General features: G+C 40.4%; 1 protein-coding gene across 1 annotated transcript; it reads right to left on the minus strand.

Moving 5' to 3' along the window:
• Positions 1–8: 8 nt before the first annotated feature.
• usp47 (ubiquitin specific peptidase 47) lies at positions 9–22,581 on the minus strand. Its single transcript, XM_088412210.1, has 28 exons — positions 22,336–22,581; positions 16,357–16,551; positions 15,357–15,473; positions 14,620–14,773; positions 14,439–14,535; positions 14,102–14,247; positions 13,905–13,984; positions 12,072–12,221; positions 11,869–11,964; positions 11,615–11,767; positions 11,309–11,467; positions 10,430–10,561; positions 10,190–10,266; positions 10,024–10,079; positions 7,936–8,048; positions 7,725–7,826; positions 7,437–7,644; positions 6,345–6,460; positions 5,743–5,862; positions 4,797–5,601; positions 3,493–3,668; positions 3,330–3,410; positions 3,137–3,252; positions 2,946–3,064; positions 2,289–2,419; positions 2,124–2,171; positions 1,906–2,036; positions 9–1,227 (listed from the first exon to the last, which is right to left on the minus strand). The coding sequence occupies exons 1-28, from the start codon at positions 22,378–22,380 to the stop codon at positions 1,053–1,055; spliced, it is 4,098 nt and encodes a 1,365-aa protein (XP_088268336.1). The 5' UTR covers positions 22,381–22,581; the 3' UTR covers positions 9–1,052.
• Between the last annotated feature and the right edge of the window lie 994 nt (positions 22,582–23,575).

The following is a 23,575-nucleotide window of genomic DNA, read 5'->3' on the forward strand; positions in this document are numbered from 1 at the left end:
AACTGAGGTTATGAAATAAAGCATTTTAATTAAATTCTAAAATCATCTCAAACTATTTTCACACAGGATTTGAATCTCAAAAGAAATAAACACCAACAGAAGAAAAACAATTTCAGATATTGGCATTTCTACAGTGAAAAGCTGGTGGCTGTATCGAAAGCCCCGCAGGCCGAGACACAGGCGGCCCGGTGAACTTTTTCCACCCTCTGGTGTCCATCTATCAAGCAGCAGTGGGTTCAAGCGCCACCTCCACCTCGCGTGCTCGTCCGAAAAAACCCAATGCGGAAGCTCCCGTCCTCGAAGTATGTTGCACAGGAAGATTGGATAAGCAGGAGAGAACGAAAGCTACAAACTGTTGGAAAACAGTTAGGCATGTGTGTGTGGGGACCTGCAAATGTTGATTATGTCGAATGAAAGTTACAAAAACAAGACAGTGGTCATGATGATCATCTTTACTTGATTTGTTAAAATGGAGAAGGGAAGAGGGTAATTGGACCAAATCTAGCGCTGGTGACGAAGGCCAAAGAAGCTCAGATGAAAAGCAAACCTGTGTCAACACACCGCTCCGCATTAGAGCGACATTACGCGTTGTGATGCTTAACATCAGAAAGCTTTTAGATAAAGTGAGAAGAAGAAGCTTGTATCTCTGAGAGGATCCATTTTTTGTTGGGGCCTACTGTAGGGAATTCAAAGGAAGGTGAAAAGCAGAGCAGTGAGCACTTATTGATCTCTGAGGAAAGGGTCAATTTGAGATGACGTGAACAAGCAGAGGGTGACTGACTTGTGAGACGTGTATGCGTTCAAGCCTTTCCAGAGCTTCAGGGGCATTTGACAAAACAGCGTTTGATTCGTCATCTGTCAGGAATAGTTTCTCGAATTCCCTTTCAACTTTACAGTACAACACAAACTAACAGTGCACAACTCAGAGTGGAGGGTGAGAGCATTTCTACCTCACGCCGCTTGACGCTCAAGTCTTTTTCGGATCGCTCAACCACACTGACTCCAAGAGAGTATCCAGAAGATCTGATTGACATGGGGAGAGCTTGTGGGACTCAGTCCTGCCCTAGATCCTTGGCAGGACCCCCATCTAGGTAGATCTTGAGGGCCTTCTCTTTCCGCGGCGAGTAGCTGACCCGATGTCCGGTCTTGAGGAGGCGGCTGCTTTCTTTCTTCATAAGTTCATTGCGCTCATCTTCTGATAGCTCCATCGGTTCCTCTGTGCTGTCTCTGCACACACAGTAAGGAGGCTTTCAAATGTGGGTCATGCTGTAATTGAAGGATATTGTTTGTCCAGTCAAAACAAGTTGCAAATAATCCATGCAGAACGTTCTAGTCATCTTGTGAGAAAATTTTAAAAGTAGGGAAAAAATAAATAAATAAATAAATTAAGTGTTTTCTCATCCCTCCCTCTTGAATGACAAGACACATCAACTGCAACATATGAAAAGAAGTCTCTTGATACAATTTAGCTGCAATGTCTAGCTAATAATTTGCTTAGCATTTTGTTTAATCATAAACATATTTTCAATCGAAATAATTGCCTTTTGAAATAGTGTCTCATATAGTACATGTATTTCCATGAAATTCCTATAAAACATTTTCACTTATCTAGAAGATTTTTTGTTCTCCCCAGTGTTTTTTCTTGATTATTACTTAAGATTGTTGGACAGTCAGCACAGCAGCGAACAGCTAGCATGTTTGTATTCTAGACCAAAATGTTGCATCAAACTGCAACACTGTTACTGTAATTAGATGAATACCAAAAGAAATTAGTTTTCATTCAAAACTGATGTTCATATTCACTGGTATAAGACTCATTGTTTATTTTTTTGACAACCTTTGTGTATGATAAGAAATATCTCATTAGAACATTGATTTTTTAGTTTTTTTGTTTTAAGATCCTACCTGTAAAAGACCACGGCCCCATCATCACAGATGTATAGGGGCCACATGTTTAATGCCGACACCTTGGGGTTCCAGTCCAAATCCTGATGGATCTCCAGTACAGAAATGTCACAGGGAAACGTTCCTCGACCCTGCACATAGCACATGCGGAAAGCCTCACGCACAAACAAGTCTAAATGGAGGAAAAAAAATAAGGAAGGAGGAAGCATCTCACAAACCTTTGCAAACTCCAGCTTTTCAAGATGGATACCACTAATTTCACTGAGCTGCAATGACATACAACAAACAGCTATATTGGAAATCATCACAAATTAGGATGTTTACCACAATCTATGATGTATGGGAATCAGTGCTTCAAAAGAATTTAGCAGGAGAGATGATACCTTCTCCTTGAGTTCCTCGACATTGCTGCTCTCCAGAATCACTTCCTGGAAGGGATCCAGCTTCATGGTGGATGGACTCCACCTACGTGTAAGGACAGCCAGCTGTGACATGGACTTCATCTTCTCGTGCTCTGAAAAAGTCATCAAAAGGGACTTCAGAGAGCAGGCCGACAACTCTTCAATTTTGGGATGTGGAAGTGGCATCTATTGGCATGAAATGAGCATTATGCTACAATCAAAATACCGAAAGGCAAAATGGTAACGGTGAATGCACTTATTTACAATAAACATGCAATTATTTACAATAAACAACCCATTTAGCTAATGAATAAATTTCATTAACACAATGGTAATAAACAAATTCTATTAAAAGTATCCAAATGCTGCGACAAATGCTGAAGCACTTGTTGGACAGGATGTAAGAACGCAGAGGCCACCCTGTTCTATTGATGACTTCCAATTTCAAAATGTCTGTTGATCACTACATTTGCAACGGCCGCGATGTATTAAAAGTATGACTGACTATCATGTTTTGATACACTTTTACTTTTTAATTTAACTGCAAAAACATACGGTATGGTATGGTTGTCAAGGAAAAAAGCAAACAGGTCCAAATGGGGCTTATAGCCCAGTACAGTTTATTGCTGACATAATTACCATTGAGGACTTCTAGGAAAACCTCCCAGTTGGAGGAGATGCTGATGTCTTCTTCATAAACATGGTAGTCCAGAAATACTGTGCCTGGATTCTTCCACGTCTTTTTCCTGAGACGCACCCTGACCAATACAACAATATTTTTGCTTGGTATGTAATACATGTGCGTCAACCCATTCATGTGTGGGGCTTACCGGTCAATGCTGAGGTCAAGCTTGCACTGCTCTCTCAAGAGAGGAAGCAGCTCCTCTTTAGACTGTCTCACAGTCATGCCCTTTGCAAACACCGTGTCCACAAGAAACTTGCAGGGCTACATAACACATGTCAAAGACAACAATTAGCTCTCCTCGCTCGCAACAGCAGATTTTATTTTGCTCTCCCTCTCACCTCTTGTTCATTTATTAGGAGTTGATACACCTTTACTCTGTATTCACCCTTTTTCAGGGCTCTACCAAGCCGAATGGTTATCTGCGAAACGCAATGGAGTTTGCATTGCAATGTGTTACTCGATTACAACTTGGTCCGATCGATCGTCAATATGGATCCTGACCTTGTTGTCGTCAGAGAATGACGACAGCGTTTCATTGAGCCGTACGCTCTCAAACTCCTGGTTGTTGGCATAAACCCGAAACACTTTGAACTGGGTCGAGGTGACACCGACGTAGGGCTCCAGATTGTGTTTGAACGCAGCCAACGTTATCCGCTTGTCCACATGAACCACTATACCTGGGGAACAGCACAGGAAACAACTCAATGCAGGCATATCTTTTCTTCTCCCCCAAACATAGTTGTTATACAGGGTGTCCAAAAAACCATTGTACACTTCATTTTTTACTATTTCATTTGAGTATCTTTTTGACCGACACAAGGTCATCAGCATTTAACAGCTTTGGCTTTGCAACAAAGCAGAAATTCCTGCTCATGAATAAGGCTCTCCGAAGATACATGTTTGTGTGCAATGTCACTGGGTTGAGTGGACCATTTCGCTTCGGGCGACGCATCCATAAAACGACAACCCACGCTTCTGTGACACACCTCAAAATGGTTTGCTCTGCAGTTGGGGGAAGAAACAAATTCTTGCTAGGTGATCATTTTGCAGTGCTGCTCCAATATTAAATGGCCAGCCCTGCTTACAGAAACCCCAGTCCAAAGGAAAAAAAAAAAAAAAAAAAAAAAAAAAAAAGATGCGTCTAGTGATGTTTGGGGCACCCTTCATCTGCTCGGACAGTCAAACAATCAGCATAATGGCAGTATGTACAGTGACTGAACAGGCTGTGAAGTAACCTTTTGGGTAGCATTGCTCATTGCATTAAGAGGGCACTGAACTTCGACCATAATAGGAACAGAGTTCCCTTCTTTTGACAGTTACTTTGATTTATAGCAGCATGTATGTGCAGATAGCAAAAGTAACTTAACAGCTGTTTCACAGGTGTTAAAAAAAAAAAAAAAAAAACTCTCGCCCTATCAATCAACCACACATAGACCCAATCGGATACTGGGCATCAAACACTACACAGGCTCTAATTAAGTGAGCAATTCATATCAAGGGGGCATGTTATGCTTAACATGGATGTTGTACTTTATATTGCATCTCTTTTAAGGCCCTTTTGATGAAAAGAAATTATGTGGAAGTATATTAAGGAACTTCATTTAGACCAGGGGTGCTGATGAGTCTAGATCACCAAGGTAGTATTCATAATGGTTTGGTAAAGGTTTGGGCACCTCTGATTTAGATGAGAGGAGTAGTGCTGTGCCACTACCATGTGGCATCTGTTAGCAATTAGGATGATGAGAAAGATGACTACTTGAAGATAAAAGGTTCTTTTAACTACATCGTGAATAGGAAGTTCATACATTTTTGTGAATTGCAGGTAGAGTCATCCTGGGAACAAGGTTCTGTCCTGAAGTACAAGTACTGGGCTTCCGATTTTGTCTTCCCATTGTCATCAAACTCGCTGTCCGTCCCAGAGTCTTCCTCTGCAGTGTCCCAGGTCTCTTTCTTGCCCTCGTGGGCTTTGGAGCGACGGCTACTAGTGATGCTGTGCGAGTCCAAGCCATTGGCCAGCTGGATGGGACCGCTGTCTGCATTGCACAGCGTGTCACTGCTGTGACTCGAGCTCAGGATGTCGCTGTCCACCGAGCTGGTGCTGCGGTCATTGTTTACCTCTGAGTCTGAGCGCTCCTCGCTGGCAAAGTGGTTTTCTGGGTCAGATGAGGCACTGCCACTGCACCCAGCCGTGTTCTCGATCCGGTTCTCTAGTTCTCTGTTGTCTGCGGCCACGCAGGGCGGGTTTGAGTCCACCTCTTGGCTCAGGGATTCGATATGTTCAAAATCACTGGTGTCTGAGCTTTTCTGGCTGTCGCTGGTGCTGGATCCCTGCTGCTGCTGTTGTTGCAGAGACAGGTTCTTTAATTTTTCTGTGCTCTCCTCCAGGATAGCCTCAACTGATTTCCTGTTGCCTTTTGACCCTTCAAAGGGCACGTCTGAGTCACTGCCAACCTTTTGGCAAATAGTTCTGCTGGCCAAGGTGCCAGGGGACTGTTCAGGTAGCAAGACCTGTAGTCGAATAGTATTCCCGTGGCGATCTAAAAGCTTCCACAGCTGCGAGTCAGTGAACGCAGCCTGATGATCAGTTGACTCTGAGCTTTCTACAAAAACCTAAGACAAAACAAAATGTAAAAAAACAGAGTGAAAGGGTTGTAATCAATGTTTATTGATGGTAAGTTTCCTTAACCATAACCGAACAAAAATACCTATGTTATGAAAATGTGGCCTTGTAAAACACATGAATAAACAAACCTTGTTACTCCTGAAGAACCCCTCCGCTTTTAGTGTCTTGTTTGGAACATACAGAAGACGCAGGTCATTATAGCAGCGCTCCAGAACCACGCGCATTGTTTCTGATGATAGCCCTGTAGCCTAAATGGAAGCACCGATTAAGTATATAACTTGAAGAAACCAGTTTGCTTGAAGGAACAAATTAGATTGTCTAAGTAAAAGCCTATTATGTGTGTATTCAGTTACCATTTGGTGCAGCAACTGAAAATGCACCGACAGTGGTGTCTATCCCTGACCACTTGTTCTTGAATGCATTATAACTAGCAGTGCCATACATGGATTCTTTGTGTTGGTGATTGCAGATGCAATGTAGTTATCAATTAGGTGAGATATTATCCCAAACTTTGAGCGTTATATTTATTATACACTCTCTCCACCAACTGTTTTCACACATAGAATGGTGTGTGATCAACAATCATTTAGAAGCAGCAAGGAAGATTCATTTTTTATTATTTTTTTAAATCATATGATTTTATCAAGTATCCTTTCTAAAAATTGCTTTCATCCCTAGATTAGTCGTTTGACTAAAGAAAGGATAGCAGTAACAGAAAGAAAATGTGAACCTGTGCAATAAGCTGCTTGAACTCCGTGATGGTCTGGTTCAGGTAAGCCCGAACACTGATCGGAGAGGCGATGGTCTCAGTTTTCAGATCCACAACATGAACCTTCACCATCACTTCTGTGGGAAAACAGAACCACATCCATACATGACAAGGAAATTGCAATTCTTATAATACCAATATATATTAATATACATATATGTATGCCTTAATATTCTGTGTAGAATGATTTAAATACAATCAAAACTGTTCATACTTTTGGGGCCACGAAGAACTCTTTTTTTAAGAAAAGTACAAAGTACAGTAGATTAAAAAGGTCACACACACATGTCCAAATGCCATTTTTTGTTGAAGTAAAAAGATGGACCAGGATCAACCATTTCCAATTGTTTTTGCCATCATTATTCTGATCATAACTTTAAACTTTCCTACATGCATTTGTGAAAATTTAAATGTGTTTTTGCAAACATTTCAAACTCAAATGAATCTTTTGGCCAGAATTCCAAAAGGTATGTTTGGCATGAACATAATATGGCTCAGACATTAAAAAAAAAAAAAAAGAAAAAAAGCCATACACAATGTTCTGTACATTGTCACCACTGGGCCTTGAAATGGAAAATGCACCATATGCAGTAGGGCAGAACCACACTGTTTCAGGTTAAACTTTCCATTCATCCAAACATTTTCTTTCGCCACTTATCCTCACTAGGGTTGCTGGCTTGGTGGTGCCTATCCCAGCCATCTGTCTACAGGCAATAGGCGGGGGACACTCTGAACCGGTTGTCAGCCATTTGCAGGGCTCACAGGGACAAGCAACCATTCACACAGCCAATCACACATAAGGACAATTTAGAGTGTCCAATACAGCTACTATGCACGTCTTTGGAATGTGGGAGGAGGCCGGAGTGCCCAGAGAGAAGCCATGTGGACACAAGGAGAACATGCAAACTCCACACAGCAAGGCCGGAGCGAGCTAGAACTGAACTTGGGACTCTGAACAGTGAGGTTGACATGCTAACTACTCTTCCACCGAGCCAGCCAGGTTAGACCTTATACAATGGAAAAGAAGCTATAATATAGTTTGACAACCCTCACCTCCAGGTTTGTAAGGCAAAAATGCTTGCTCTGGTCGTCTGGTCTCCAACAGCAAGTCGAACATGTAAGAAGACTTGACACCTCCCAGCAGAAGGCCCATGGGTGTTTCCTCCTCACCCTCATAGGAGCGCTCCAGGTACTCGTGGAACTCATCATATTTCACCAGACGAGAGCAGTCTAAGGGGACAGTTTCCTCCAGCTCCATCAGCTGAAACACAGTACAGTATATGATCAGGTTGATCTGAGTTTATCACCTTTATCCAGTACAGGGACTGCAAACAAACAAACCTTGTAGGCCATTTCGGTTGCTTCCCTAAGAGTTCTGTCCTTGTGCACCTCCAGCTTGCTCTCTACCATCATCTTCGAAGGGTGCATACAGAAAAGCTTGATCTAAAGTAAAGAACACGAGTGATCAATTGAAGGAATACAGACAGAATGCACCATGGGATTTTACACAGGCAGAAGAGGAGATATCAAGCAAGCAGATCCATTTGTTTACCTTGCAAGTGTTTCGCTCAATCTCTCTTTGTCTCTTCTCCTGCTCTTCAGACTCTTTCTCCTTCTGAACCAAACTCTTGATGTGCTCCGGGAAGTCATCTACAGCTAAATACTCTTCATAAAAAAGACATGTACAGGATTGAGTGAAAACTAATAAATAGTTCATAACACAAGAATATACTTATTACTTATACATTGCAAACACATTTTAGAATACAGTTGTAGTTTAACAACATTAGCGCTGCGTTTTAAGCTGTTGCGTTTTTTTTCCTGAAGTGGAAATGGCAGAGGGGTTTGTGTGTCCCAATGATCCTAGAAGCTAAGTTGTCAGGGGCTGTATGCCCATGGCAGTGTCACCCATGGCAAACAGGTCCTAGGTGAGCGACCAGAATAAGCACGGCTCATAGACATCTAATGATGAAGAAAATAAATGGAGTCAAGTTTCCCTCGCCACCAAGATCCCCGTCAGGAGCCAGGTCAGGAGATGGGGCTCACGAGCGAGCGCCTGGTGGGGGCCAAAGGCGGGAACTTTGCCGCTCCGATCACCAGCTGCAGAAGCAAGCTCTTGGGACATGGAATGTGACCTCTCTGACAGAGACAAGACACTCGCCTCCACACACAGCTTGGCTCAGGTACCAGTCTTCTCGTGAGGCCTGTACATTGGGGTTTACCCCAGTGAACGAGAGGGTAGCCTCCCTCTACCTTTGGGTGGGGGAACGGGTGCCGACTGTGGTTTGTCCTTATGTACCAAACAGCAGTTCAGAGTACCCACCCTTTTAGGAGTCCTTGGAGGGTGTGCTGGCGAACACCCTCTATGGGGACTCCCTCGTTCTGCTGCGGGACTTCAATGCTCACATGGACAACAATAGTGAGACCTGAAGGGGTGCGATTCGGAGGAACGGCCCCCCTGATCTGAACCCAAGCGGTGCTTTGTTACTGGACTTCTGAGCTTGTCACGCTTGGTCTAACAAACACCAAGTTTAAACATAGTTGTGGCCGTATGGCACTTGGCAGCAGGACACCATAGGCGCGATGATCGATTTTGTGGTTGTGTCATTGGATTTGCGGCCGCATGTTCTGGACACTCAGATAAAGAGAGGGGCGGAGCTGTTAACTGATCATCATCTGGTGGTGTGTTGGCTCCGATGGTGGTGGAGGATGCCGGTCAGACCTGGGAGACCCAAACGTATCAAGAGGGTCTGCTAGGAATGTCTGTCAGAGTCCCGTCAGAAGGAGTTTCAACTCCCACCTCCAGCAGAATTTCTCCCACGTGCCAGGGGACATTGAGTCCAAGTGAACTATGCTCTATGCCTCCATTGTCGAGGCGGCTGATCGGTGTTGCGGCGACAAGGTGGTCGGTGCTTTTCATGGCAGCAATCCTCAAACCCACTGAAAGGATGCCTTCAAGCTGAAGAAGGAGTCATATCCGGCCATTTTGGCCTGTGGGACTCCAGAGGCAGCTGACAGGTACCAACTGGCATTGCAGGTTGCGGCTTTGGCAGTCGCAGAGGCAAAAACTATGGAAAACAACTTCCGAACAGCTTTGTGGAAATTTTGGTCCACCATCCGGCGTCTCAGAAGGAAGCAGTGCACCATCAACACTAAGTATTTTTCACTTTGACAGCCTGGCTGTACTCATTCTGATTTTGTTTGAGTGGTTAAACAATTTTGCATATCTCTTTACCTGACACACTGTTCGTGTATAAGAGCTCACAATGTTTGTTGTCAAATTTGTTCCTCTTTCAAACTAGGCACTGTGTAATTGCATACAGTAGAATAAGATAATCATTAATCAATGTTGTAGTCATGTTTTAGTTATTTATTAACCATTTTATCACAGTTATATTAACCATTTGGCTCTAAGTACTTCCTTATGAGAGGTCATTTAATGATATACCGTACATCACATATACTTTTGCTTGAAGCATTGCTACTGTCCTGTACGTCATATCAATAACGCCTACAAGAGTCTTAAGAAAGTTCCTTACAAATTGGTGATACATTTGTTTTGCATGGAAATGATTAACACTGGATCAGGAAAAAAGTTAATCATTCCACCAGTAACATGAAGGACTATACGATTTCTTACTTGCATTCCTTGAGGGATCTTTCAATCTGTAAATCAGCATATAAGCATTTGTAGAGCTGTTGGAGAAAAAAAAAAACATACATTTTCACAAGGTGATCCTATTCATTTAGTGTATGGGTGTTCAAATTGTAAAATTCTGCAAAATAGAAAATCATACAAAACCAACCTTGCAAAGGCACTGGAATAATATCCTCTGCTCCCTGAGGAGCCCCCATAAGTCTTTCTAATGTCCTCCTGAGTGATCTAGCCAAAAAAAGAAAACACATCAACTAGTAATGGTAGAGATATATGACAATGCTGAGGATCATTCATCAAGAAAAAGAACATAGAGAATATTTCACAGGGGTGAAATGAAGCGGCCATATTAATCCTGAGGACATGACAGCCCTCAGTGGTTGCTACTGACCTTGCTAACATGCTGGTCATTGAAACTGTACCACTGGCCATCAGTGAAGGATTTGATGCAGGCATAGTAGTGCCCACCTGCGGCACTTCCCGAATGGACCATGACGGAGAACAGCTCAAAGCATGGCAAACTCTGACAAAAAGTGTTGGAAAATATTTTTGCTCAGATTAAGGAGCAATAATACCCACATTGACAAAACATGACAAAAGGGGAAAAAAAATAAAATCACATGCTTGCTTTTTACTTTTGTGATACAAAATTAGCATTGACTACGACTCATTGAACACTTTCCACCATGTAAATATCCCTCCGGGTTGAATAATATGTAGAGTAATGAATTAATAAATATGATAGCTGTGCTGATATTCCATACTTCTAAAAACACAACAATACTAGGACATCTGATACTATTGTACCAGCCTGTCATAATCCAATTTTCACTTAAGTGCTCTGATATATGATATGCAGTTTCAACATGAGCTAGTTTCAAGCTCTTTATAAAACACTGCTTAGGTTTACAGTAAACTTAACATCTAATCAGGAGTATTACAGTCGGCATATTTAAGCAAACACATAACTTCATTTGGCAAAAGTCTGCTAGCTCATTAGTTCATTTGGCTGACACAATGCGAAACACTAACGACGGGCTGACAAATAACGATCTTTCAATACAGATCTTCATGTAAATAATTATGGAACCCAAACAGCGCAGCAACCAAGACAAAGATCAAAATTCAATATTCAGTATCAGCAAGTACTCAAATGTAATGTGTATTGTAAACTAATTTCTTCAAAACAAAAAGTTTCAAATGAAAATAGTCATGGTCTGGATCATGCTTTGATCTCAATTCCAACAATTGACCTCTGTGAAGCAAATACCTTTGGCTTCAAGACCCTCTCTGCGCTGGCAGTGCTGTCCAGGCAAATGCCCTCATCCATACAGTCATCAGTTGAGAAATCATTGCTCATCTGGTCACTGTGGCAACTCCCTTCATTTTCTGCTCCACTGTCAGTGCAGCTTTCTGTCTGAGGGGACTTCTACAAATTACATAAACAAACCACAACAATATTTTTTTTCATTGACAATTGGTCAAGCACTAACCTTTACTAATCAAGTGCTTGTCACAATGCAGGTTAAAGCCTGTAAATCACCAGCAAACATGTTCCTATTATGACTGCTCTCACCTCATCTTCCACATCAATGAATGGACTCATGTCAAGTTCCTCCGGGAAGGTCATGCTGTCATTGAGCTTGATGCGATGCATAGTGGAATAGTCAAAATCAAATCGCTTCAGCTGCAGCGTCAGCAGGTAGGGAAAATGCAGAAACCTCAAACCCTATGACAAAATAATGTGGATTTGAGGAATAACTGAATTCGCAGAAGGGCTCTTCTGCATTCTGCATACAGATTGTGCAAACTCATTCCTAGTGAGCTCACCTTCCGGGCATCGCATTTCTTTTTGCAGCGTTCGCAGAAGTACTGGTTGGGCCCGTCTAGAGTTTCCGGCTGAATGAATGCCTGCAATGCCTCCTCCTGGAGTACCAACATTTAATTCAAGTTAAAGTTGTCAAATAAGCTTTCCTATGACAACATTTTGTGAAATGAGGGTCGAAAAAAAGTGAATGTCGAGGTGAACATACCACACTGCCATAGGCCTGACTGGCCCCAAATGGTCTTATTACAAGAGGGATATCTAAGTAAGTATCAATCCTCCAGCTCTCGTAGCCACACTCCAGACAGCGAACGTAATCCTTGAGCTTCCCCTGGTATAGCTGGTTGATCAGGTCAGCCTGAAGAGAGGAATGAAGCCAGGCCTTCACTGACATGATTCATGGAAAAAAATCCAACATGCAACGCAATTGAAGAGACAGTCATGAGTGGGGAAAAAAAGCAATTGACATGTCTCACATTCTTTGTCCCAGCCAGAAACATTCACATAGAAGGAGCTCTTTGACATTTCAATGAAGCCTGTAGTGTTGTTACATGTCAGTGGGCCTTTTTTTTCTGGCTTTCACTGGGATGCCAATTTTGAAAGGATTCCTTTTCAACCATTCAATTTTACACTTCCTTTGCACTAAAGAGGTGATAATATATGTACATGATTTCTCTGTTTGGCTAAAATTTGTTCCACTAATCACTGTGGAGGCCATATAACGTAATGGTAACTGATTTGGACACGTGAACAATTATTTAATTAATATTACATGAGCCTCATTTGATAGAAGTTTTTTTTTTCATGTGGTTTATAATATACTATCGACTTTGTCTTTAGATTATTGAACAAAAACAGACAGAAATCTTTCCTCGTCATTAAGCAGGACATCGCAGTGCTGCTTTACGATGTACTTTAAACAGTAAATCTCAAATTTTGCACAATGAGCAATGGCAAAGACTACGGTTGCTGATGAAGTCTTTTTGACACATAGACGAAAGGGGGAAGTAGTATTTAATTTCAAATAGTTGTACTTTAGGGTTACCTGTAGAGCCTAAATTGTTAAGCTGTTTAAACTTGAACATAGATGAGGAACCCTAAAGTCATATTTCTTACATGTTTATTATCTTTTAAAATCAAACCAAAATGCCATTTTAAATAAATAGTAAATTTCAACTCAATTTGATCACATAATATATATTCTGCCTCATTTTGGATGGTGAACTAATTTGGTATAAAATAAATCTCATTTTAGCCTCTAAAATTTCAGCGTTTGTATTAAAAAAGGGGGGATTTTTTTGCAAGAGGCTTGGATTATTACTTGCAGAAGTACAATTTTTTTTTTCTGTCACCTCATGGAATCCTATTCTGTTGTCCACAGAGCACACTGAAAAGGCCTTTTCAAGGCCTCTGTCTGACATCCTACTAATTCAACTTTAAAAGGGACAATGTGTAAGATTTAGACCCGTTTTTCATTGCGGACAGCAGGAGGTGCTGCATTTACCACTGTCCATAGCTATAACAGAAATGGCAGCCTCCGGAGGAGTGCCACCCCCCACGTAATCTAATTTACTGATAACTAGACGTACGATTATATTTAAAACATACTGTTCGTCATTAAGAACACATTTACTTGCAAGTTTTTGAAATTTATAATCATTTAATTTGTTCATTTTTAATGAAAAATGGTCTACATTATGCACATTGTCCCTTTAAAGTTTACGGTATTGACTTTTCAAGCTTCACATTTCTTCTCAACAGAGAAGGTAGAATGGAAAAAAAAATCTTCCACAGTATATTTAGTGGGTAAGTCGCATTATTTTTAGTGAAAGGCAATCACAAGCTTATTTGTCTCATGTGCAGCCATGTGGTCAGCACAGACACAGGCCTGAGTGTTTGCAATCCCGCTTGGTCCATGACGTAAAAAAATAAATAAATGAATAAAAGGAAAGTGTCAAACCATGCTGGTTATATCCTTTTTCTTACAAAAACCCTTTTGTTTGTGATCTGGGGCTGATTTTCTGTTTGTGCGTTCTCCCACCTGTTCAGTCTGCTTCCACTTTTGCTCCAGGGCATCAAACATGACCCTGCACAGTTCTTGCACATCATGTTGTTGCCAAGCTAGGATTAAAAGAAAAAGGAAAAAAGAAAAGAAAGAAAAAAGAAGAAATGCCATGACGTGAGGTTTCCCCCTCAAATAAAATCATTTTGCAGGCATGGGGGAGATGAAACATTTACCTTCACTACTGTCCCATCCAAAGCTTCGTGTCACATCAGTGGTCTCGATGGCACGTTTCTTACTTGTCTGGAGAAGAACAAATAGTCTTTGCAGCTGGTAGGGAATGCTCGTGACTGGGTCCTCTTCAGATTCTTCAAACTCCCAGCTGAAGTGAGCAACATATGCAAAAGCTTAATATATTCAAATGTGTTTAGTGTGTGGGTGGGGCAAAATACCCCTCCCCAAAAATCTGCAGTCTCACTTTATACGTTGTTTTAGGGTTGTTTTTTTTTTTTTGATCAAAGTGGAACCATACTACCCGCAAAACAAAGAGGTTGACTGCATATCTGCACTTACTTGTACAATGCATTTCTGAACTCCGGGGTCATGAACAGTGTTTGTAAGAGACTGTTCAAATAGCAGGTCATTGCTTGGTTGACCAAACCAACGTAACCTAGACCAGTGCAACAGAGCAAATTAAGAAGACATCTGAGGCTATACAAAAACATTACACATTTTATGGGTGGCAACCCCTCACCCGTCTCAGATTTGTTGAGGATGGAGGTGTAAGAGTAAGAGGGGCTACTGCAATCGCCACTGCAGCCAATGGTGCTATCTTTGGGGAGGGGCCCAATGAATCGCTCCTGGGAGCTATCATCCAGTCCACTGCTATCTGCTGCTCCTGACTCATCCTATAAATGCATGGACATCAAAGGAAAGAAATTGTCAAATATTTATAGTAATCAAAAACAACCTCGTGCTATCCCATCAATATACTTGCCCAACGTCCAACTTATGAACCTGATCCACTGACACAAGCAGTGATAAAAAAAAAAAAAAAAAACGAGCACCACAGGTTTGTACAGTAAACACTGGGACTGATGGCTGCAGTCCATTGTTCACCTCTCATCTTACCTGATTTACCAATCACACTAGAAAAGTCATTCGAGACCTAAATTTCCATTGCTCATGAGTCAAACCTTTAAACTCACTAGCAATTAAGCCTTGGTTCCATTGAGAAATGTGTGAAACCTTGCTAGTATTAATAGCTGTGAGTTATAATGGAAATTTTTTTTACATCAACTATCTTCAAAGGTTTGATTAAAAAAAAAAGTTTCTTTTATCAATAAAGATTGATACCTTATTTACCCCCAGATCACATCTTTAGGGTTCAAAAATCCAATTCGAACAACTTGACCAACTGTAATGATCCTACAGATGAGACTCTACCAATTTTGCTTATTTAAAGCAATCAATTATCTGTGCAGAACTCACTGAGGCAACATGTGGTTGTTCTCCATCTTTGTCTGTTATCTGGAGGAAATTCCTCTTACCACCAGGTTCAAACCCAGAATCCAGAAGCGACACATCTCCGCTGTGTTCTAGGGGTGTCTAGATGTACAAAAGGAGAGCACAATTCAGTTATAGTATTTTAGAGTAAATACAGTTATTCTTTCCACTGCAAGTGGCGTCCTTAGTTAAGTTCAAATTTGTTTTATTTTGTAACATTTGTCATTATGTATAAATGCCAAAAGATGGTGGTCCCAGCACTTGTAGTAAGTGAGGGAGTCTTCTGTGTTGACATCATTATATCAATGCACAAATTAAAACATTGGGTGCTGTTTGTAACCGTGAAATGTATGTTGGGAGTCAAAATCCAAGGCTTCTCTAACAGGTCATACTTACAGGAAAGCTTCACTTCCCTCTAAAATTATTATTAGAAAATTCTCACCATTCATCTTTCTAAATGAAGTCAAACAGCTTGGAGCGAGATCACACATTTACTTCCTGATGGCCATGCTGAGGATGAGCAAGCAGAGGGAGTTGCAGTGGAAACATACTGTAGCATAATCCACTGACCTACTCAGTGAGATAACAACAGGCACAGCAGCTAGGCTTTGGCCTGAGTCAGCCACAGGATTAGCTTGGACTCCTTTAAGAAAAGGGGTCGGTATGTACACACAAGAGCACACATTGCCCTCCTTCCATATTGTTCAACATCAGCAAATATGGACAATCATCTTTGGCAAAAAACCCCACATGATGTTTACTTTGTGCATGTCAACAATGGTATGTCCAAATCCACTACTGACTCAAACTTTAAGGCCATGTGTGATTTTCAATGACTGCATTATCATCAGCCTCCCTAAGGTTCAGGTACAGTACAACCTCAAGGGAACAGTTGTCATGAGACCGTGTTGTAAACCATAAAGAACATATACGACAATCAACTTAGTTTTGATCGTGTGGTGTGTAGTTAGAAGAATTTCCCAACCATGTCTTGTGTGTTTCCCCAGGCGAGTTCAAAGGAACCGTTGACATATCCTGCTTTGTGGGCAACATCTTCATATAGTTTGGAGAGGGAGGTGGATGCTGGCAGGTTGAAGGTTAACCTCTCGTTGACAGTCTTGGCACAGGTGATGTCCTGGATGATACACAGCACTCTGGGCTCCTCTGCAGCTTTTTGGATCTGCAATACCAGACAATGGGAAGCTAGTCAGCAGGACTGGGTGGCCCCTGTGTTCCATCCTGTGTTCAGTCTATTATGAGATGCTTAAAGTTTACACTTAATTATTGCACAATGCTTGTTCAACATGCATAAGTCGTCACGCCACGCCGTGTTACAGATCCAACCTACTTAATACAAGTTGAGTGACATTTCTTAAAAACATACAGCAGGTTTTCCAGCCAGATTCAAATGAGCCCGTAGCACAGAGAATTCAAATGAAACGCTTAAAGTTTTAATTTCACCCTCTGTTTGCATTTTATTGGAGATCGCTGATGTTTTCCAAAGGTGTAAAATATGGTTTATGGTGTCGTGTCTCAAGAACCACACTGTGCATATAAATCTTGATTAAATCATGACAAACGATGAAGACTGTGGAAAAAAAGAAGAAGTGTGGTTTCAATAACAAGTGGCAAGTTGTTGACATATAAATATAAGTATATTTTCCAAAGACCTACGGAGCCCTATTCACAAAGTTTAGTTTATATCAATTAACCGAGGAGGCAACTTACATACACATTCACAAAAACTAAGAATGTCAGAATACCTTGATGGCAAAAGTAAAAATATGTCACCGTTTGAAGACTTTGCATTTCACATAAACAATTTTGTTTATATTCTTATACTACTAGATGAGCAAATACATGACAGGTACAAGTGTGTTTTTTTTTTTTTTTTTAAACAAATTGAACAGTGCAGCTTTGTTTTGAAAATGTGTCCGTGTTCGCATGTGTACTTTGGCCACCAACCCTCTTCCTCTCAGACCAACATGGTCGAGCTAGTGTGTAAAGGAGGTTCTTGGAAGTGATGAAGTCACTATGCACTGAGCACAACATTCGTCAGCATACTGTTTGCTCACACTAAAGCAGGACGAAGATGGCACACACGGAGGGAATGTAGAGGCAACTGCGCAACAGTTTGTGTGGGAAATATTTTTAAATATTGTAAATTAGACCTGACAGGTAACATGCAAAAGCTCATCTCTGCTTGGTTACAGGCAATTTGTTTCACTATGATGCAAGAGTTCGATTAAGACTCAGTGAAGCCAGTCTTTTCCTAAACTAAATCCAATTAAATCGTATTACATAATCGTTCAGTACAAAATGCAAATATTAAAAAGAATTGTAATGTAACCTCCAATTGCTTGAAGTTCCAAGCCTGATGCCGCTAATAATACATTCGTCTTCTGTAAATCTGAAAGGTAGGGCTGTTTCCAGCCTTTGAGAATTTTCAAGAATTATTCTTTTGATTAACCCATCAATTCAAGGTCAATATATCTTGTTTATTCTGTTACCGTTAGTTCAATAAAGAGATTGAAAGAGCATTGACTGCTGCTTCTATCGTTCACCGCTTGATCATAGACCACTTGCAGGTGCGATTGTTTTAAATACCGATGCTAAGCTACATTGAATTAGCTAACAATTGACAACTTGTCTTGGCAATTGCAGATGTGATATGTGTTATGTCTGTCTTGCTTTGCCGTTGTTATCCCGGTTGTCCATATATCATCATATTTTTAAGTAGTATTAGCAATAAAACAATGGGAAACTTCAGTTTTGGTCTTTATATATTTTGTATGTTTCAAAAGTCTATTAGTGCTAATGCCTTATGTGAGACCACATGCAGCTATCTAGCAACATGCTGACCAGGAGAGCTCAGTGCACTGCACACATAAATGCAAGGGAATTCTACCTGAGAAAGCCTCTTCATTTCATCAAAAAGACTCTGTCTGCAACTCCAAAACATACCCTAATAATATTGAACAAAGAGATGGAAGACTTGTACAATATATTTGAAATCAGACAGCTACATGCTATACTCATGCTTGAGCAAAAAGTGGCTATTTCAAGCACTAATGAGAATAACATTCATCTTTTGCACAACTTTGAAATGTATATATTGTAATTGAGGGAAAACATGAGCAACATGTTCTATAAAAGGAGCTGCAGCTGACAACACACAAGTGCATTATGAGATTAAAGGTTATTTTTGCCATGGATATAATCACTGGGAGCCAAAATAACACACACACAGACACACACGCACGCAGTGGCACAGCACAAATATAAACTTTTGTTGTTTCATTATGGCCTCATTCAAAGGACAGTATTAGCGGGCAGAGCAATAAACGGAACAACAGAAAAGCTAGCAAACTGCACGATGAAAGAGAATGACACTTAAGCAGAACTATATTTCAATCAATTGTCATTTAGAAGAAAATTGGATGAAAACAATCTGTAGTCACACAAACTATAGTCAACACTGTATCACAACAACACTATCTAGAGCACACTCAAAAATTCAATAATGGCACTGAAAGAACCCCAGTAACAGCAAAACATTTAAATGTGAAAGTGAAAATGTCAACACAGGATGAACACGGAGTCACATGAAACACATTGCAAAATCTGAGTTAACTGGTCGCGTTCAACTTGTCATACCACTACAGCCATTTCAATTGCGACAGACTTAAGAGCAGGTGTCATGTTTCCAGATTGGGGTAAAAACAAAAAACTTTTACCTCATCAATCAAACAGATCAAAGAATTTATGAAGTTAAAAAAATTTAGAAAGTTAAAGCCAACGGAGTGATAAACAGTCGTTCATCTTGACTCACGGTTCATTTGCTCTTAGAGACCAAAATATGTATGTACAGTAAATCTGATAGTTTTCTGTACTATAAATTAGTTTATTGCTTCTGTGTGTCAAAAGTGATGGGGACCGTGAAAATTTATCACATAATAAATCACAGTATTTATAGGGGCAATGATAAATTTGACAAAGTCGATTTAAAAAAAAGCAACAATTACCATAGTTTTTGTTGTTGATGCCACCATGTATGCCATCTACACGCCCATTTCCAGGCCACATAAACATCTATTCTACTATTATCACAGGAGTCAATTACTCAACAGAACAGTTGGTAAGATCATCGATTCTGGAATTATTCCATAATGACAGGCCACAAATGAGGTTTCTTTTCTATGTTGTTCAGCACTATTTATTTTGGACAGTTTCTACTTCCTGTGATTGTTCAAATAATGGTTGCCTTGAAAGGACCTTTAACCAGAGCAGATATTGATCAGAAACCAAGGACTTGAATTTTATCTTCTGTATTGTGCATTTTTGTTATAACTGTGGGCTTGTTGGCAAGAAGGAGCACTCACAAAGGATATAAACTACCAGATTCACAGAAATAAAACCCTGCAACAGTTTGGCTACAGGCACAGATGCTTCTACTCAACCTGCAGTCAAATGAGTTGAACATACCAGTTGAGTAAAAGAACCTGTGGCTAATGACAAATTGAGGCAGGGTTTTTACTTTCCAGACCTGATTTTCCCGTATGTAACGTGTATGTCATATATGCATTATTGTTGGTAAAATTCCTAGAAAATGACCAGGTTCTATCACTTGTGAACTATTTGCTGAACAGGTCTGCGATGTTACTCATGTGACACTTGGGGGCTACCCAGTGCCCGCGGCACCACACAGGTGATCCCTGGGTTAAAGGCTATATACCTGTATTGCGTGTATGTGCGGCAACTTTTTATTTGCTCATTCATGCCGTTTTCAATTGTACATTAGCCTTAAGCAATCAGACTTTGCCGAACCAATTATGTGGTTGTTTTTTAAAGACACAAATGATTATTTACTTAATTAATTATTGTTTATTTGACGGTAAACATTATCAGTTAGTCTGAATAAACAAGTCAGAGCATCGTTTTCAAGAATAGTTCACTATTTGCCAAACTGTAACTTGCTTATTGTTGCCAACATATACCCTTTTTTTGTCAAATTTTTGACTGTGCGTCAAGGAAAATTAATAAATAAATAGCCGGAACAATGACCCAAACCTTGAAACATCATAATTCAATGACTTGTAAGTCAAGGTACCACAATACTAGCGTTATGAAGATGAATGAAGTGACAGAAAGCCAACAGCAGCTAATTTACAGGACTGTGTTTGAGCTATACTCTATTACAATTACCTGATTTCATTTTTTATTGACAAATTATACTTGTCAGAGAAGTCGTAAATTTAACATACTTTAGGCTTATCTTACTTTTTTTTTCAAGAAACTACTTTTGCTGTTACACTCTTGTGAGTAAAATTCTGCTCTCTACTTCTCCTTGGATGTATATATTACTGTAAGTGTGATCTATGTCTTTTGCTTTGTTAGAAGGAGTTGAGCCTCAGGTGCAGTCATGTCATGCAAACACTTCCATCAAAAACCAGTGATTGTGTCCACTTGTGGTCACTTTCCACACATTCTGCGCTCTAGTTATTATGCCAGTGAATGTGAGTATGTCTTTCGCAAATGGGGTTGGCCAGTTGAGGGACATGTAAATCAACATATGAGGACATAATACTTTGTCGGTTTTGTACAAGCTATAGCTATAGCCATGCCAGTGTTTACTAATGTGTCAGGCTTAGTTTTTGTGCTTTGTTTTTTGTATTATTGTCATGTGGTTTCCATCCTTTCTTTCTCTTAACCACCTAATATGGATTGCAAAGTATTCTAAGGCAATGCTAGACAATATTCCATCATAACAATGTTGGCTTTACTGGAGACTTTTAGTGGGGTAACTGTATTGCTACACAGTGAATCACACACATTGTGGATCACAACATAGCAAGGAATGATTGGTATCCAATATTGTTGTGGTTAAAGTTTAAATGTTGGGCAATATTGGAGGTTGCAGATTCCTATTTTATACTGCGGTTCTTCTGAAATGTATGCTTTTATTCAAACCGGTAAATGAGAAGATTTGCACCAGTTACTTAGTCCTTGAATAGTTTTCCCCCAGATACACAGGAAATACAAGGATAGCTGGTACTATGTCCTAAATAATATACCTTTCTTTTTTTTTTTTATATGTAGTCTCACATTGTTCTGTTACCCAGGTAATACTATGGATATGTGCTTTTTACTTTCATTTGGGTCAAATGATCATAAAGTAACAGTATTCCGAGTGGAGAACATTTATTTTTGTTTTTTTTTCTCATCTAAACCACCTCTGGCTAGGGGATAGCTGGTCGCTCTGGATCGAGCCCAAAGGCTCGCTTTGGGAGACTCTTCGTCCAAGCAGAACGCAAAATTAAACAAGTCTGGGTGAGCATATTATCAAAAGTACTGGTGTTAATTGAGTTGTGTAATTGTGTTATATGAGCCTGTCTTTTGCACCTGACACACCTTGAAGAAAACACATTTAAAAGTTATTTTGAAAGCAAGCCGCAGCATGACAATACGTGGTTTGCACTGTTCCAAGAGGACAACATTTCACTTCTAACGAATTCATTGAACGCATCTAATGATAGATTAGCAAAGCAGAGGTGTTGCCAATGTTTGGACTTATCGGACGACTTTAGCTAGGCACCGAGCTCATGCTACTTGTAAGTTAAGTAAATAGTATTTTTGGAAAATAGTGTCAACTAAAAGTGCCGTGGCCATTACACAATAGAGTTTGCAATTTAGGCATTGAACTGACACAAAAGCTCCAGTTTAGTTACAAAACTCTACTACATTTTTTAACGGCAGTGTTAGTTAGCCATGTCACGATAGGCCGTCCAAGTCATGTTTGAAGGCTAACAGCTAGCGGCTAAGTTAGCCTCTAAACACCAACCAAGCTTCTTTTAACACCTATAGCGTTGACATCACACTAATGTGTTTTTGGGTTTGAGATGATAATTAGGGATGACAGGTTAATTGTGCGACCCGGGCTGGGTCTCGGATCGGATCGGCTCACCTCTTTGGAAACGAACTGGTTCTCCTCGCTAGGCACCATTTCCATTTGTGCGACACTTTAGACAAGCCAAATCCGGACAATGTCAGCAAAAGAACTTTGCACGCATCAACGGCAGCATGGTTCGCCTTCTGTCGTTTCGCCTTTTCCCACGTCTGCAGAGCCGTGTCACTCTTGTCCAAACTTGTAGGCTTTCCAAATTGTTATGAAGCGCTTTTCCACTCCCCAAACCAGCAGCAGTGCTACAGAGAAAAATGGCCGGTGTGCTCTTGCTCGAGTTTGTTCAGGAACCTCTGACGTCACGCGACTCTGCGTCTCGTACGTGTGCGCTCTCTGACATTTAAACTATACCTCTCAGGAGGACATATTTAAGCACTTTTATCTCAAACATTTTCTGTGTCCGTACAAAAACAAAAAAATATACGCACGAATTTCATGACATTTGTCAAAAGGTCAACTTACCTGTAGTTCTCTAATTTTGTCACTAAACGGCGCAAGTGCACTCGTTGTGCTTTCCTCCCACCCGGTGAGCTGAATGCTGGTTGCAGCGATCGACAACCGGCGGCTCTGTAGCCATATTCGGCTCTTACAGTCATCTGTTGTCGCTTTTGTGACGTTTTGTAAAATTAAAACGCAAGTATCTCGTTTTAAATTGCTAACAGTTATAACTGGTAGTTTTTCAAATATTCTAAATATGAAAATGTGCTCTTGTAATGTAACATTAGATAAACGTATGTGTTGTGTTATTATGGAGGAGAAACTTTCTGGAAGAAATGCCAGAGTTTGGCTGTGTTTGTCTATCTATTTCAGAAGGGGTGATTGTGTTATTACTAAGTTACAATATTTTTTTCAACTCTTTTTGGATCATGACAGTTTCTTTTTTGCGCACATCATCTTTAACTTGACCAGAGGCTGTGTAAGTTGCATAAACATATGAGAGGTCTAATTAGGAATTACAAACAACAAGAACAACAACAAGAAGAACCGCTAAGTAACATATTTATGAACTTATTTGCTCGATTGTGGAATGTAGTCTGCTCGGGGAAGTGAACAGAATAAAATTTCATTGTGTAGTCTTACTATGCATATGACAGAAAAACTCTTGAATCTTAAATCTCTTGAACTTACAATCAACTGAATATTAGTGTCTTTGTTAAGTTTTGCCCTTGTAAATTTGTTTGCTCTGTGGCCAATGAGTGAGTTCTCTGTGGGCCTTGATTGGAAAGTTTCCTATCAATGATAA

This window comes from Hippichthys cyanospilos, chromosome 4 (assembly GCF_059441005.1).
Source record: "Hippichthys cyanospilos isolate Australia breed blue-spotted pipefish chromosome 4, RoL_Hcya_1.0, whole genome shotgun sequence".
NCBI classification, from domain to species: domain Eukaryota; kingdom Metazoa; phylum Chordata; class Actinopteri; order Syngnathiformes; family Syngnathidae; genus Hippichthys; species Hippichthys cyanospilos.

Bases quoted from the DNA above. Each gene is read 5' to 3' on its own strand.
- usp47 (XM_088412210.1), bottom strand. From the start codon at position 22,380: ATGGAAATGGTGCCTAGCGAGGAGAACCAGTTCGTTTCCAAAGAG. The intron at 3,669-4,796 runs GTATGAACTTCC...GCTGTTCCCCAG, and splicing joins TACCTGCAATTCACAAAAAT to GTATAGTGGTTCATGTGGAC. The intron at 3,065-3,136 runs GTAAGCCCCACA...TGTATTGGTCAG, and splicing joins CTTGACCTCAGCATTGACCG to GGTGCGTCTCAGGAAAAAGA.